General features: G+C 43.3%; 1 protein-coding gene across 2 annotated transcripts in view; it reads left to right on the forward strand.

The window, feature by feature from the left end:
• Positions 1 to 14383, forward strand: part of LOC147238479 (pyruvate carboxylase, mitochondrial-like) — a 231539-nt gene that overhangs the window by 191499 nt on the left and 25657 nt on the right. For both annotated transcript variants that reach the window (XM_086197046.1, XM_086197045.1), the window contains exons 20-21: positions 2675 to 2832; positions 3413 to 3499. In XM_086197046.1, the coding sequence (XP_086053172.1) occupies positions 2675 to 2832; positions 3413 to 3499 (245 nt within the window). The remainder of the gene's footprint in view (positions 1 to 2674; positions 2833 to 3412; positions 3500 to 14383) is intronic.

Here is a 14383-nt window from a genome sequence, read left to right on the forward strand (position 1 = left end):
GCTGAGTCCTGGCCTGTGGCCATATTTTATGCTTTTTTGAGACTTACCATGACCTGGATGACTGAGAATATCCACAGATACATGTGCTGAAAGTTCACCTTGGCAGAGGTATACATTCTCTGTAGGGTTTCCAGTTTGGTAATAATTTTCCTATTTGGAGTAAAATGGAGAATTAAAGCTGGGTCAGATTTAGAACAAAGCTACGATGAAATTGACAAGTGGTTATCACAGCAGCCCCACGCCAGGACCAAGTCTACCTGCTTGTCCAAAAAGGCCATTTGAGGCTAACATTCAAGGTCACGCACAAAAAAATAGACACTTCATAAGAGGAGTCACAAACCAGTGATATCACACAGGTTCGCTTTTTATATTCTACAGGCAAAAATCAAGGTAGACACAGATTTAAAGCAAGACCTGCTATATTTCTGTTAATAACATGATTACAAAAAGTCATAGTAACCATTTCACCTTCGAGGAGACTGCAACCGTGTTCCAGTTCGGTAGAGTGTAATGACCAACAGCACACGCTGTTAAATTCCACCTATTTCTCAATATAGTTGTTTTCATGTTCCTATTTTGGTGTCTGTCAATGAAAACAGAGCAGGCCTCCTGCCACTTATCTAGCAGTCGTCCCCAAGTTGATGCAGCAGGCTGATTAAATCAGTGTTTTATCATTTCAGCATCAGCATAAATCCATGGCAGCAGCTCAGTATTCGGCTCGCTCAACATGTCAGTTAATGAATGTCAAACTTGTTATCTTTAAATTACCCACAACTTAACCTCAGTATTTTTCACATATCTCTGTATCCATTAGACCAGTAATCCCCAAACTACGGCCCGCGTGCCGGATACAGCCCGCCTCCACATTTGGCCCGGCCCCCTGAGCAACACCAGAGATGCGTTTTGATTTTTTTTCCATATGTGTATTTGTATTTGATAATAAAATTCATAACTAGCTATGAACTATTTTCATTATTAACTATTAAGGTGTGCTCACGAGGGCTGACAAAAATTGATAATAGCAACAGTCGACAATGAATTCATTGTCGACTGTTGTCGCCACACGCATTTTTCCAACAGAGTGAGGCATCTCACTTGATTATCATCTCTGCCGAGAGTCGCTCATGCGCAGTAGCGTCTCTGTCTCTGAGCGGTAACATACAGGAACGCAGCATCAACATCAGGTACGCGTACCAAAACTTCTAAAGTTTGGGAGCATCTTAGCCTACAGATACGGCGAATAAAAAGACTACTAGCAAAGGTTGCAAAGCAGACCTTGGTGTCATGGCGGTGATGCAGGAACATTTAAAGAAGCCCGTTGGGCAGTTGAACGAAGCGCAGTCTGACTCGCCTCGGTGGGATTCAAGGAACATTCAAGCAGGACGGTTTTTAGGATTAGTCGACTAATCGTTTCAATAGTTGGTGACTAGTCAACTGTTAAACTAGTCGTTAGTTGCAGCCCGAATGTTCACACCAAACGCAACGCAAATTTTTACGTCACTTTCTTCGTGCGAATTTGATCTGGATCAATGTGAATTTTCGCGAATAAAGCGACACGAAAATTCACATTGCCGTTTGGTGTGAACACAGTCAGTTAGCAACTATTTCATACACGCATAGAGCGTGAGATTCTATTCCACCCTTCTGCAGTCTGTGCCCCTATCTGGCAACCCCAGAAAAAACCCTAGACCCGAACCCAGAGAGGGTTATTAGGTAGTGTCATTATAGATTTCCTGACTTTTTTTCTGTGAAGAACCCAGAGAGGGTTATTTGGCTGTGTGGCTTTCTGGAAAATATACATTTTTACGTTTAGGTACCCCTGCGATCGTCACACTTTTTCTGTTACAAACTGACCCCGGCCCCCCATCAGAGAAGGGGAAAGTTATGTGGCCCTCACAGAAAAAAGTTTGGGGACCCCTGCATTAGACAGTGAAACCACCTGAAAGCCTCATGCTGCAGGACTGTTCCCAAAACGCTCCATGTAGGAGATTAAACTTAGAGAATAAAATGCATTTACGTATTTTCCAGTCTACATAAACATACAGGTTTTCATTTCACTAACGTGTGAAATACCTGTAACTGGAGGCTTTAATTTCACAATAGAATAAAAATGTTAAATTGAGTCAGAAATGGACTCAATTACCAACTGACTTGGCAACAAATGCCTTATCATTTAACAGTAGCTGCATTTCAGCCACCATGATCCCAGTTGGAATTACTTTTGGAGCACATACCCAGGTAGAGCCATAAAAATGAATATTAAGCGAATTTAAGTAGTTATCATAGCAGATATTTGTCATTACTATCCAAGCTGAGATGCCTCCTTTCAAAGCAGTCATCTTTACAACACATCAGCTGGCTGCAGCAAAGTTTCATACGCATAAGAAAAGTAAATGTCATTTATTGACTACTGCGAAGTGAAAGCACTTTGCCCCAATAGCAAAAACAGATTTGCCTCCATTAGAGTGCAGGCTTGAGTTTTCTGGACCAGAAGGCTATCTATGAACCAGGTTACTCAGCATTTATAGGGACCAGAGGACCAGCTCTGCAAACACTGTGTTTCTAAGATTGTTATTAAAGTAATTACCGTGACAAGCTGAAAATTAGTGCTTTCACTAATTCAAATGAATTTGAATATGATGTCATCTGATTCCATGTCATTGGTCTGTGGCAGGTATTGCTCTGGAGAAGGTGTTTGACTACAGTGAATACTGGGAAGTTGCTAGAGGCCTTTATGCCCCGTTTGACTGCACTGCAACCATGAAATCTGGCAACGCTGATGTCTATGAGAACGAGATACCTGGAGGACAGTACACCAACCTTCACTTCCAGGTACACTCAATTTTTCTTGTCAGTCAATGATTCATTTTGAAGCCAAATGAGCTCAAATGTATTTCACAAAGCATAGCTACAATTTTAGTTCTTTTAATGGGTTGTTAAGTAAGGTGATCTGTGAATTTGACAGGATGTAAACATGGGGTTAACTGGTTTTAATGCAATCTGTATGGGACAATTACATTGATGAAATGCATATATGAGTGAAGAAAAAGGCTTTCACACACAAAAATCTTGTTTTCATGTCAGTTTCTGTTGTTCAAGCCTTGAGGAACAAGACTGAAAGAGTATTTTTGCATGGACAAGTGTGTGTGGTTGCATTTGAAGTCCTGTATTGGGTGAATATTTGTTCCTTCAACATTTGAAACAGGAACTTTGTTGTACTTGTACATTTTAAAGATTAATGTGTTCAAAGCTACATCAGATCACGTGTCGCAGTTGCTCCAATTTGCTTGATCTACGCCTTAACATAAATTTACAAGCTTCTCTCACGTGTTGACACAGACTTTTCTAGAATGCCTCAATATATTATTTTACTCCTTCATACGGTTATTTGTATCACTGTGGCTGTTTACAGGCTCACAGTATGGGACTGGGGAATAAGTTCAAGGAGGTGAAGAAGGCCTACACTGAAGCCAACAAACTACTGGGAGACCTCATCAAGGTGAGCTGAAACACCAAGAACACAAGGAACAGCAGGAACACCAAGAACATTAAAAAAGATGTGCCAGTGGCCAGTAGGACATGTCAGTGATCAGTAAGGTGTGCCACTGACAGATGGGATATGCAAGTGACAAGAATGACATGCGAGTGAATAGTAGGATGTGGCACTGACCAGTAGAACATGTCAGCAGGACAGTAGAACTTGCAAGTGACCAGTAGGATGTGCCAGTGCCCAATAAGATGTGTCAGTGACAGGTAGGATGTGCAAGTGACCAGGAGAAAGTGCCAGTCATCAGTAGAATTTTCATGTGACCAGTAGATCATGTTAAAGGCCAGTAGGAAGAGCCAGTACCCAGTGGGATGTGCCAGTGACAAGTAGGAAATGTCATTGACTATTAGGGAGTGCCAGTGATCAGTAAGGTTTGCGTGTGACCAGTAGGATGTGCCAGTGACCAATGGGACGTCCAAGGGACAAACAGGAAGTGCCAGTGAAAAATAGGATGTTCCAGTGACTGGAAGGATGTGCCAGTGACCAGTGGAAAATGCCACTGGCCTGCAGAACTTGCAAGGGACCAGTAGGACCTGTCAGTGAACAGTAGAACTTGCAAGTGAACTGTAAGACATGCCAGTGACCAGTAGGACATGTAAATGACTAGTAGGACTTGCAAGTGACCAGTAGGATATGTCAGTGACCAGTTGGATGTGCCATTGACCAGTTGAAGTTGCCAGTGTCCAGTAGGAAGTGCCAGTGACCTGTAGGACTTACCAGTGCTAGTAGGAAATGTCAGTGATCAGTCTGATTGCAAGTGACCCGTAGGACAAACCATTGATCAGTGGGACATGCCAGTGATCAGTAGGACTTGCAAGTGACCAGAAAGAAATGCCAGTGACCAATAGGAAATACCAGTGATCAGAAGGACATGTTAGCGACCAGTAGGACTTGTCAGTCACCAGTGGAACTTGCAAATGACCAGTAGGAAATGCCAGTGACAAGTGGATCATGCCAGTGAACTGTTTGACTTACCAGTGACCTGCAGGACATGCCAGTGATCAGTAGGACCTGCAAGTGACCAGAAAGAAATGCCAGTGACCAATAGGAAATATCAGGGATCAGAAGGACATGTTACCGACCAGTAGGACTAGAAGGATATGTCAGTGAACAGTGGGACACGCAAGTGAACAATAGCACATGTCAGCGAACAGTAGGACATGTCAATGACCAGTAGGATGTGCCATTGGCAAAAGGATGTGTCAATGACAAGAAGAATGAGCCAGTGACCAGTCGGATTTGCATGTGACCTCTAGATCATGTCAAAAACCAACAGAAAGAGCCAGTAATCAGTAGGAAATGCCAGTGGCCAGTAGGTCTTGCAAGAGATCCGTAGGACATAAAGGTGACCAGTAGAACTTGCAAGTGAACTGTAAGACATGCCAGTGACCAGTAGGACATGTAAATGACTAGTAGGACTTGCAAGTGACCAGTAGGATATGTCAGTGACCAGTTGGATGTGCCATTGACCAGTTGGAAGTTGCCAGTGTCCAGTAGGAAGTGCCAGTGACCTGTAGGACTTACCAGTGCTAGTAGGAAATGTCAGTGATCAGTCTGATTGCAAGTGACCCGTAGGACAAACCATTGATCAGTGGGACATGCCAGTGACCTGTAGGACATGCCAGTGATCAGTAGGACTTGCAAGTGACCAGAAAGAAATGCCAGTGACCAATAGGAAATACCAGTGATCAGAAGGACATGTTAGCGACCAGTAGGACCTGTCAGTCACCGGTGGAACTTGCAAATGACCAGTAGGAAATGCCAGTGACAAGTGGATCATGCCAGTGAACTGTTTGACTTACCAGTGACCTGTAGGACATGCCAGTGATCAGTAGGACCTGCAAGTGACCAGAAAGAAATGCCAGTGACCAATAGGAAATATCAGGGATCAGAAGGACATGTTACCGACCAGTAGGACTAGAAGGATATGTCAGTGAACAGTGGGACACGCAAGTGAACAGTAGCACATGTCAGCGAACAGTAGGACATGTCAATGACCAGTAGGATGTGCCATTGGCAAAAGGATGTGTCAATGACAAGTAGAATGAGCCAGTGACCAGTCGGATTTGCATGTGACCTCTAGATCATGTCAAAAACCAACAGAAAGAGCCAGTAATCAGTAGGAAATGCCAGTGGCCAGAAGGTCTTGCAAGAGATCCGTAGGACATAAAGGTGACCAGTAGAACTTGCAAGTGAACTGTAAGACATGCCAGTGACCAGTAGGACATGTAAATGACTAGTAGGACTTGCAAGTGACCAGTAGGATATGTCAGTGACCAGTTGGATGTGCCATTGACCAGTTGGAAGTTGCCAGTGTCCAGTAGGAAGTGCCAGTGACCTGTAGGACTTACCAGTGCTAGTAGGAAATGTCAGTGATCAGTCTGATTGCAAGTGACCCGTAGGACAAACCATTGATCAGTGGGACATGCCAGTGACCTGTAGGACATGCCAGTGATCAGTAGGACTTGCAAGTGACCAGAAAGAAATGCCAGTGACCAATAGGAAATACCAGTGATCAGAAGGACATGTTAGCGACCAGTAGGACCTGTCAGTCACCAGTGGAACTTGCAAATGACCAGTAGGAAATGCCAGTGACAAGTGGATCATGCCAGTGAACTGTTTGACTTACCAGTGACCTGTAGGACATGCCAGTGATCAGTAGGACCTGCAAGTGACCAGAAAGAAATGCCAGTGACCAATAGGAAATATCAGGGATCAGAAGGACATGTTACCGACCAGTAGGACTAGAAGGATATGTCAGTGAACAGTGGGACACGCAAGTGAACAGTAGCACATGTCAGCGAACAGTAGGACATGTCAATGACCAGTAGGATGTGCCATTGGCAAAAGGATGTGTCAATGACAAGAAGAATGAGCCAGTGACCAGTCGGATTTGCATGTGACCTCTAGATCATGTCAAAAACCAACAGAAAGAGCCAGTAATCAGTAGGAAATGCCAGTGGCCAGAAGGTCTTGCAAGAGATCCGTAGGACATAAAGGTGACCAGTAGAACTTGCAAGGGACTAGTCGGACATGTCAGTGACAGGTAGGAGATGTCAGGGACCAGTAGGGCATACCAGTGATGAGTGGGACGTGCCAGTGACCTGTTTGACTTACCAGTGACTAGAAGGTCGTGCCAGTGATCATTAGGACTTGCCAGTGACCAGAAGGTCGTGCCAGTGACCCGTAGGCCTTGCAAGTGACCCGTAGGACATACCAGTGACCAGTAGAACTTGCAAGAGACCAGTTGGATATGTCAGTGACCAGTCGGAGAGTCATTGACCTGAAGGACATACCAGTAACGAGTGTGTCATGCCAGTGACCTGTTTGACTTACCAGTGACCAGAAGAACTTGCAAGGGACCAGTGTGACCTGTCAGTTACCAGTAAAAAAAATGCCAGTGAACAGTAGGACCTGTCAGAGACCATTAGAACTTTGCAATAGACCCGAAGGATATGTCAGCGACCAGTAGGACATGCAAGTGAAAAGTAGCACATGTCAGTGAACAGTAGAACATGTCAATGACCAGTAGGATGTGCCAGTGACCAGTAGGATTTGCATGTGAACTCTAGATTATGTCAAAGACCAACAGAAAGAGCCGGGAATTCAGCCAGTAGTAGGAAATGCCAGTGGCCAGTAGGAAATGCTAGTGGCCAGTAGGACATGCCAGTGATCATTAGGACTTGCCAGTGACCAGTAGGTCCTGCAAGAGACCTGTAGGACATACTGATGACCAGTAGAATTTGCAATGGACTACTAGGATATGTCAGTGACCGGTAGGAGATGTCAGGGACCAGTAGGGCATACCAGTGACGAGTGGGATGTGCCAGTGACCTGTTTGACGTGCCAGTGATCGGTTTGACTTACCAGTGACCAGAAGGTCGTGCCAGTGACCAGTAGGCCTTGCAAATGACCCGTAGGACATACCAGTGACCAGTAGAACTTGCAAGTGACACGTAGGACATACCTGTGACCAGTAGGCCTTGCAAGTGACCCGTAGGACATACCAGTAACCAGTAGGCCTTGCCAGTGACCAGTAGAAATTGCAAGAGACAAGTCGGATATGTCAGTGACCAGTCGGAGATGTCTGTGTCCAGAAGGACATACCAGTGACGAGTGGGATGTGCCAGTGACCTGTAGGCCTTGCAAGTGACCTGTAGGACATATAGTTCGTGACATATAGGATGTGCCATTGACAAATAGATGTGCCAGGGAACAGCAGGACGTGTCAGAACAGTCCATTACAATGTGTCATACTGTATATAGCAAATTGAAACTAATGAGATTTATCTTATCTAGTATCTGTACACACTGTTGAGTAGCTGATGATGGAGCAGAAGAGTTGTTACATGCAGGCAGAGCACTTATCCATCATCCACCATCCATCCATCCATCCATCATCCATCTATTCATCCATCCATCCATCCATCCATCATCCATCTATCCATCTATCTATCCATCCAGCCATCCATCCATCCTCAGATGGCCCACTCATAGAATCCTGGTGGTTGGAAACATATCTGTTCTTGTTTTGTGTGGAGAAGATGGAGCTAATGTCGAGGCTGATGTTGACATGTCTGTAGAAGTAGCTGTCAGTACTTTCATGTATGTTTATTGAATTATTTGAAACTTTGGGGATAAAAAAACAGTAGCAGGACCTTTGAAACTAGATGTTTTACTGCTGACCTGATTAAATGTTCCCACTGTACTTTCAGTGTACCCCTCAAGTAGTAGCTAGGATCTTTATTTACCTGCATCACAGAGGCTCCCATGCCTTTAGTTACAATAGAAAATGGGAGCGCAGAGACTGAAGCGTGTTAGGTACCTCTCGTCCTGTCCCTGGAGCCTGGCAACGGGTGTTCTGGTATTGGCCCTCTCGCTCTGATAAACTAGTCCTGGTTGACACATTGATGGGAGCCACAGAGAAGGAGCTCTACTTACACATTCACCAATTTCATTCCCAGGCCACATTTACCTTCTTCCCTTTTTATTTTTCATTATCTGTCATTAATTCCTTTGCTTGTCTCCCTTCAGTATTTACCAGCACAGCTTAGTAATAGATCCATCCCTCTTCCAGTGTTCACAGTCACTTGGTAATTATTTTATTCTCATTTGCATTTTCTTTCTTTATCAAGGTGCCCGCTCAAATTTTTCACCTTCTCCATTGCTGCCCAACGCACATTCATTGTGCTATCATCCTTATTTTGTCTCAATGTAGACACACTCATATTGCACTACATCCTTCTCTCTTCCTCTTCTCTGGATTCTGTCTGTCTCTCTACTTGCCTGGTCACGTCCCATCTTATTTTTTGTTTTAATAGTCGCCCCCCCCCCCCCCCCCAATTCAATTAAGACTGGACGGCCTTCACTGCACAAACCAATGTTTGTCCAATGTGCCTACGGCTGGTAATATGCATTCTGTTGTATCTTCTCACACTGTTGAGTTGCTGATGGAAGAGTTGTTACATGCAGGCAGAGCATCTTTCCATCTATCCATCTATCTATCTATATATCTATCCATCTATCTATCTATCTATCTATCCATCTATCCATCCATCTATCCATCTATCTATCTATATATCTATCCATCTATCTATCTATCTATCTATCTATCTATCTATCTATCTATCTATCTATCCATCTATCCATCCATCTATCCATCTATCTATCTATATATCTATATATCTATCTATCCATCGATCGATCTATCTATCTATCTATCTATCTATCTATCTATCTATCTATCTATCTATCTATCTATCCATCTATCCATCTATCCATCTATCCATCTATCTATCCATCTATCCATCCATCCATCTATCTATCCATCCATCTATCCATCTATCCATCTATCTATCCATCTATCTATCTATCTCTGTCTTTTTGTCTATAATCCATCTGTCCATCCATCCATCCGTCTTTCTATCTAGCCATCTATCATCTAAAGTTGTATGTATACTTATACATACAAACATACCATTGTGTATACACAAGTATTTGTTTAATTTAATCATCAGTAAATCATTTTACAAAAGTGTTTCCCATGTAAGTTTTTGCTTAATTTTATAAGTTTTAAGTCTGAATTCTTGCTTGTGTTGTACGTCGCTTTGGACAAAAGCGTCTGCTAAATGAAATTGTAGAATTGTAGAATTGTAGAATAGGATTATTAATTCTCATTTATTATTGATGTTTAAAATCTGTATTTTGTGTGTGTTTTAGTATAGTGATTTTTACAGCTTGGGTAATAGTTGTCAAAGATTAATGAATATAATTTAAATTACATGGAAGATGAATTACAATAAATTACATGAGCAATCAGAGGGTGAGAAGAATGATGAGGTAGTAGAAAATCCATCCCCTCCTGATCACTCACTAAAGATCAGATCATTCTTTTCAGTCCCACAGATGAACAGCGTAACAGCAGAACATTTCCAGCGTTACAGAGGAACATTTCCATCATTATAGTGGAACATTTCCAGTGTTACATTGGAACATTTCCAGCGTTACATTGGAACATTTCCATCATTATAGTGGAACATTTCCATCATTATAGTGGAACATTTCCATCATTATAGTGGAACATTTCCATCATTATAGTGGAATATTTCCAGTGTTACAGAGGAACATTTCCATCATTATAGTGGAACATTTCCATCATTATAGTGGAATATTTCCAGTGTTACAGAGGAACATTTCCATCATTATAGTGGAACATTTCCAGTGTTACAGTGGAACATTTCCAGTGTTACGGAGGAACATTTCCATCATTATAGTTGAACATTTCCAGTGTTACATTGGAACATTTCCATCATTATAGTGGAACATTTCCAGCATTACAGAGGAACATTTCCAGCGTTACAGAGGAACATTTCCATCATAATAGTGGAACATTTCCAGTGTTACATTGGAACATTTCCATCATTATAGTGGAATATTTCCATCATTATAGTGGAATATTTCCAGTGTTACGGAGGAACATTTCCATCATTATAGTGTAACATTTCCAGCGTTACAGAGGAACATTTCCAGCGTTACAGTGGAACATTTCCAGCATTACAGAGGAACATTTCCAGCGTTACAGAGGAACATTTCCATCATTATAGTGGAACATTTCCAGCGTTAACGGTGTAACATTTCCAGTGTTACAGCAGCATATATGATGGCAGAAATAGAATAAAATATAAATAAAAATGTTAACGCTATAAATAATGAATGTGACGAGCTGTGGATATTCTTGGCATGTTAACATTGAACAGATTCACAGCTGAATATTGTTTTAGTCTTACATCTTTAATAGTGTTGTGGCAGAGAGGAGCAGTGAGAGTTTTCTTGTCTCGGCCCTCATCGTCATGCTGGTCACATCATGGTGCCTCTTGCTCACTGCCGTGGTGTCTTGTCACATCATGGCATCATATCATGTCAGTGCTGACAAACTGTGTGTCAGGAGATGGTGGTCATGTGTCATCTGTACTAACTCTGAACCTGTTATTGGTGCTGGAGGGTGAATTAGTTGAAGTGAATCAGACATGAGCAGATATTTGCAGGCCTGGTTTGATCTATGTAACATGGTGTGTTTCATTTTTAAATATGCATGTGTTCATACAACATTCAATAACATAGACTAAAGGGTGTTTGATTAGTAATATTTTAGTCAGGTGATAAGTGTCATGAGATAAAGAAGGGTGTGAGTGTGTGTCAGTAAATGATGAAAACAGCTCAGGTTCCAAATTCTTGATGTCTGAAAATGTGGTGTATAGTCCAACTGTCCTTTTTGAGGAATAGGAAAAGGATCCATCAGCCCAGAGCCAGACAAGGAGGTGGAGACCCTGGTCTCCTCTGTTGATTAGGAAGCTAGCGAAAGAGCACTACTTAGCTTAGCATGGTGGATGCTGGTGGATGGGCTGAGGAGAACCTTGACTCCTCTGCTACCAGAACCCGCAGTTCCTCCTGTCTGTGTATTCTGGTTCAACTAGATCAGGTTCAGGATGTTGGTTTTGAAGTTCTGGGAGAAATCATAGTGCCTAGTTAAGAAAGTGAACCAGCAAACGATGTAACGTACTGACACAAAGATTTGTCTTATTTTATACTGAACATTTTGCAACTATGGTGATGCAAGTTCTCTGACTGATTGATGTGTATTTTCAAGGGCTGCACATTTATTGGTTGTATGACAATCGATGATCAATATTAGGGAGTTAAAATGATTGAATTTAGGATTTGTATTTTTGTAACAACTTGCTACTTTTCAAACATGTAATGGTCCAAAATTAATTCCTCTCTGCTGCTCTCCCTCACTCCAGCTACTTCTCTCCCCTCCCCCTTCCTTCATTTCAATTACACTTTCTTCACATATTCTTAATCTTTCTATCCCCCCCCCCCCGAGTTTCTTGTTATCACTCGTCTCTCCTGACAGCTACAATTCGTCACTCGGCTCCTGGTCTGGTTGACACACACACACACACACACACACACACACACACACACACACACACACACACACACACACACACACAAGTCTCCCACTTTCTAACTCTCTAACACAAACACACACATTAAGCTGGATAATTTAATCATTTCATATAATGGTGAGTTAAGGTTTGAGTAAAGTTTTATTTCAAACATGTGTGAGCACACAAAACATGAGAAACTCTCTCTCTCTCACACACACACACACGCACACACACACACACTCGGTGACTATGGAGCACTTAATGAGTGAAAGGGAGGATGAAGAACAGAATGTGGGAGAGGATGGATGAGTGCAGAGATGGATGGAGGTGGATGATGGTGGAGGTCTACCAGGATGGAAGTGTCTGAGGGTGAAGGTGTACAAGGACAGAGGTGTTTGATGATGGAAGAGTTTTGGGGTTGATTTGTTTGAGAGCGCAAGTGGTTTAGGGTGGATGTGTCAGAGGGCAGAGGTGATTGAGGGGAGGTGTAGGGGGAAGGAGGTGTCTGGCGTAGCTGCCTGAGAATGGAGGTGTCTGAGGGCAGAGGTGAACAAGCTCCTGCGCTTCAAGGATAAATAGTTAGTCATGGCCAGGGCTGGAGCCAACCTGAAGAACGTCTCCATCTACATCAGGGAGGACTTTTCTGAAAGGGTGAGGAAGAGAAGAGCTGAGCTGCTACCTGCTATGAAGGAGACGAGAGCAAGAGGAGACTACGCCTTTATCAGCTAGGACTGCCTTACTGTGAGGCCAAGGCCAAAAGCAGACACTGGTCAACTGAGCCACTCAGGTCACTCGGTTCATTTAAGGCTGTCTGCAAAGAGGAAATGGCGTTTAATCCCGGGCCTTCCAAAGAAGGGCTTGGTGATTGCTCGTTTGAACATGTGCAGTCTGAGAAACAAAATCCATGACATAGACCATGTTGTCCAATCTAATAACATACATGTCCTTGCTTTGAGTGAAACTCATCTAGACTCCTCATTAGAGGATGCTCAATCAATCAATCAATCAATCAATCTTTATGTATGTCGCACCAAATCACAACAAAAGCCATGTCAAGGCACGAGACCCAACATTCCCAGAGAGGAGAGGAGAGAGAAACACAGGCCAGGGCGAGCGAGTAGTTGGTCCAGGACAGGAAGTGATCAACCCAGCGTCTACAGCCCCAGGTGACCTGCAGGGCGAGAGCACAGACACGTCCAGGAAGAAGTTGAGGTTGATTGACACATGAGGATGTTGTGGATAAAGATGGAGAGAAACAGAGAGGAGAAGGAAGCTCAGTGCATCATGGGAGTCCCCCGGTAGTCTCTGTCTATAGCAGCATAAACTAGGAGCTGGTCCAGGATCAGCTTGACCAGCCCCAACTATGAGCTTTATCAACAAGGAAGGTCTTAAGTCTGCTCTTAAACATAGAGAGGGGTCTGGGTCCTGGACTGAAACTGGGAGACGGTTCAAAAGGAGGGGAGCCTGATAGCTGAAGGCTCTGGCTCCCATTCTACTATTAGAACTCTAGGAACCAGCAGGAACCCTGCATGCTGGGGGTGTAGTGCTCTGGTGGGTTCATGAGGAACTAGGAGCTCTTCCAGATACGATGGAGTCTGACCATAAGAGCTTTAAAAGTGAGGAGCAGGATTTTAAACTCTGTTCTGGATTTTACTGGAAGCTGATGCGGCGAAGCTAAGACGGGGTGATGTGGTCTCTGCTCCTGGTTCCTGTCAGGACGCCTGCAGCTACGTTCTGGACCAGCTGGAGAGCCTTTAACCACTTGTTGGTGCAGCCTGATAATAAAGAGTTACATTGTCCAGCCTAGAAGTCACAGATGCACGGACTCGTTTTCACCTGGAGACAGAATGTTTCTGATCTTAGAGAAACTGCGTCGATGGAAAAAGGCGGTCCTAGAAATTCCATTGATGTGGGAACTGAAGGACAAAGCCTGGTCAAAAAGAACTCCTAGGTTCTCAACAGTGATGTCATTCAGAGCAGATAACGTGTCTCGAAGGTGTTTGGGGTCAAGCAGACTGAAATCAACCATAGTCAACACTTGTGTTGCCTGTAATGCTGTTTTCATTACTTAACCACAGGAAATTGCAGATAATTTTAATTTTTTTTATTCATAAAATTGATCAATTAAGAGCCACTGTGCCTCCTGAACAAGGCTCACTCTCACATGCATGGACTGACAATTGTATTGTGAAAGGGAAGGGTGAAGATCAAGGTTCAGGAGGTACAACCGTTTACAGCACACATCAACTCGGTAGACGTCAACATCAAGTTCACCAGAGAGGATGTGAAAGACAACCATCTGCCCTTTTTGGACTGCGACGTCTACATTCAAGAGGACAGGAGCCTGAGGGTGGATGTGTACAGGAAACCCACCCACACTGACCAA

Source organism: Aulostomus chinensis, chromosome 24 (assembly GCF_037954235.1).
Source record: "Aulostomus chinensis isolate RoL2024-O1b breed Wild chromosome 24, RoL_Achi_v1.0, whole genome shotgun sequence".
Taxonomy (NCBI): Eukaryota; Metazoa; Chordata; class Actinopteri; order Syngnathiformes; family Aulostomidae; genus Aulostomus; species Aulostomus chinensis.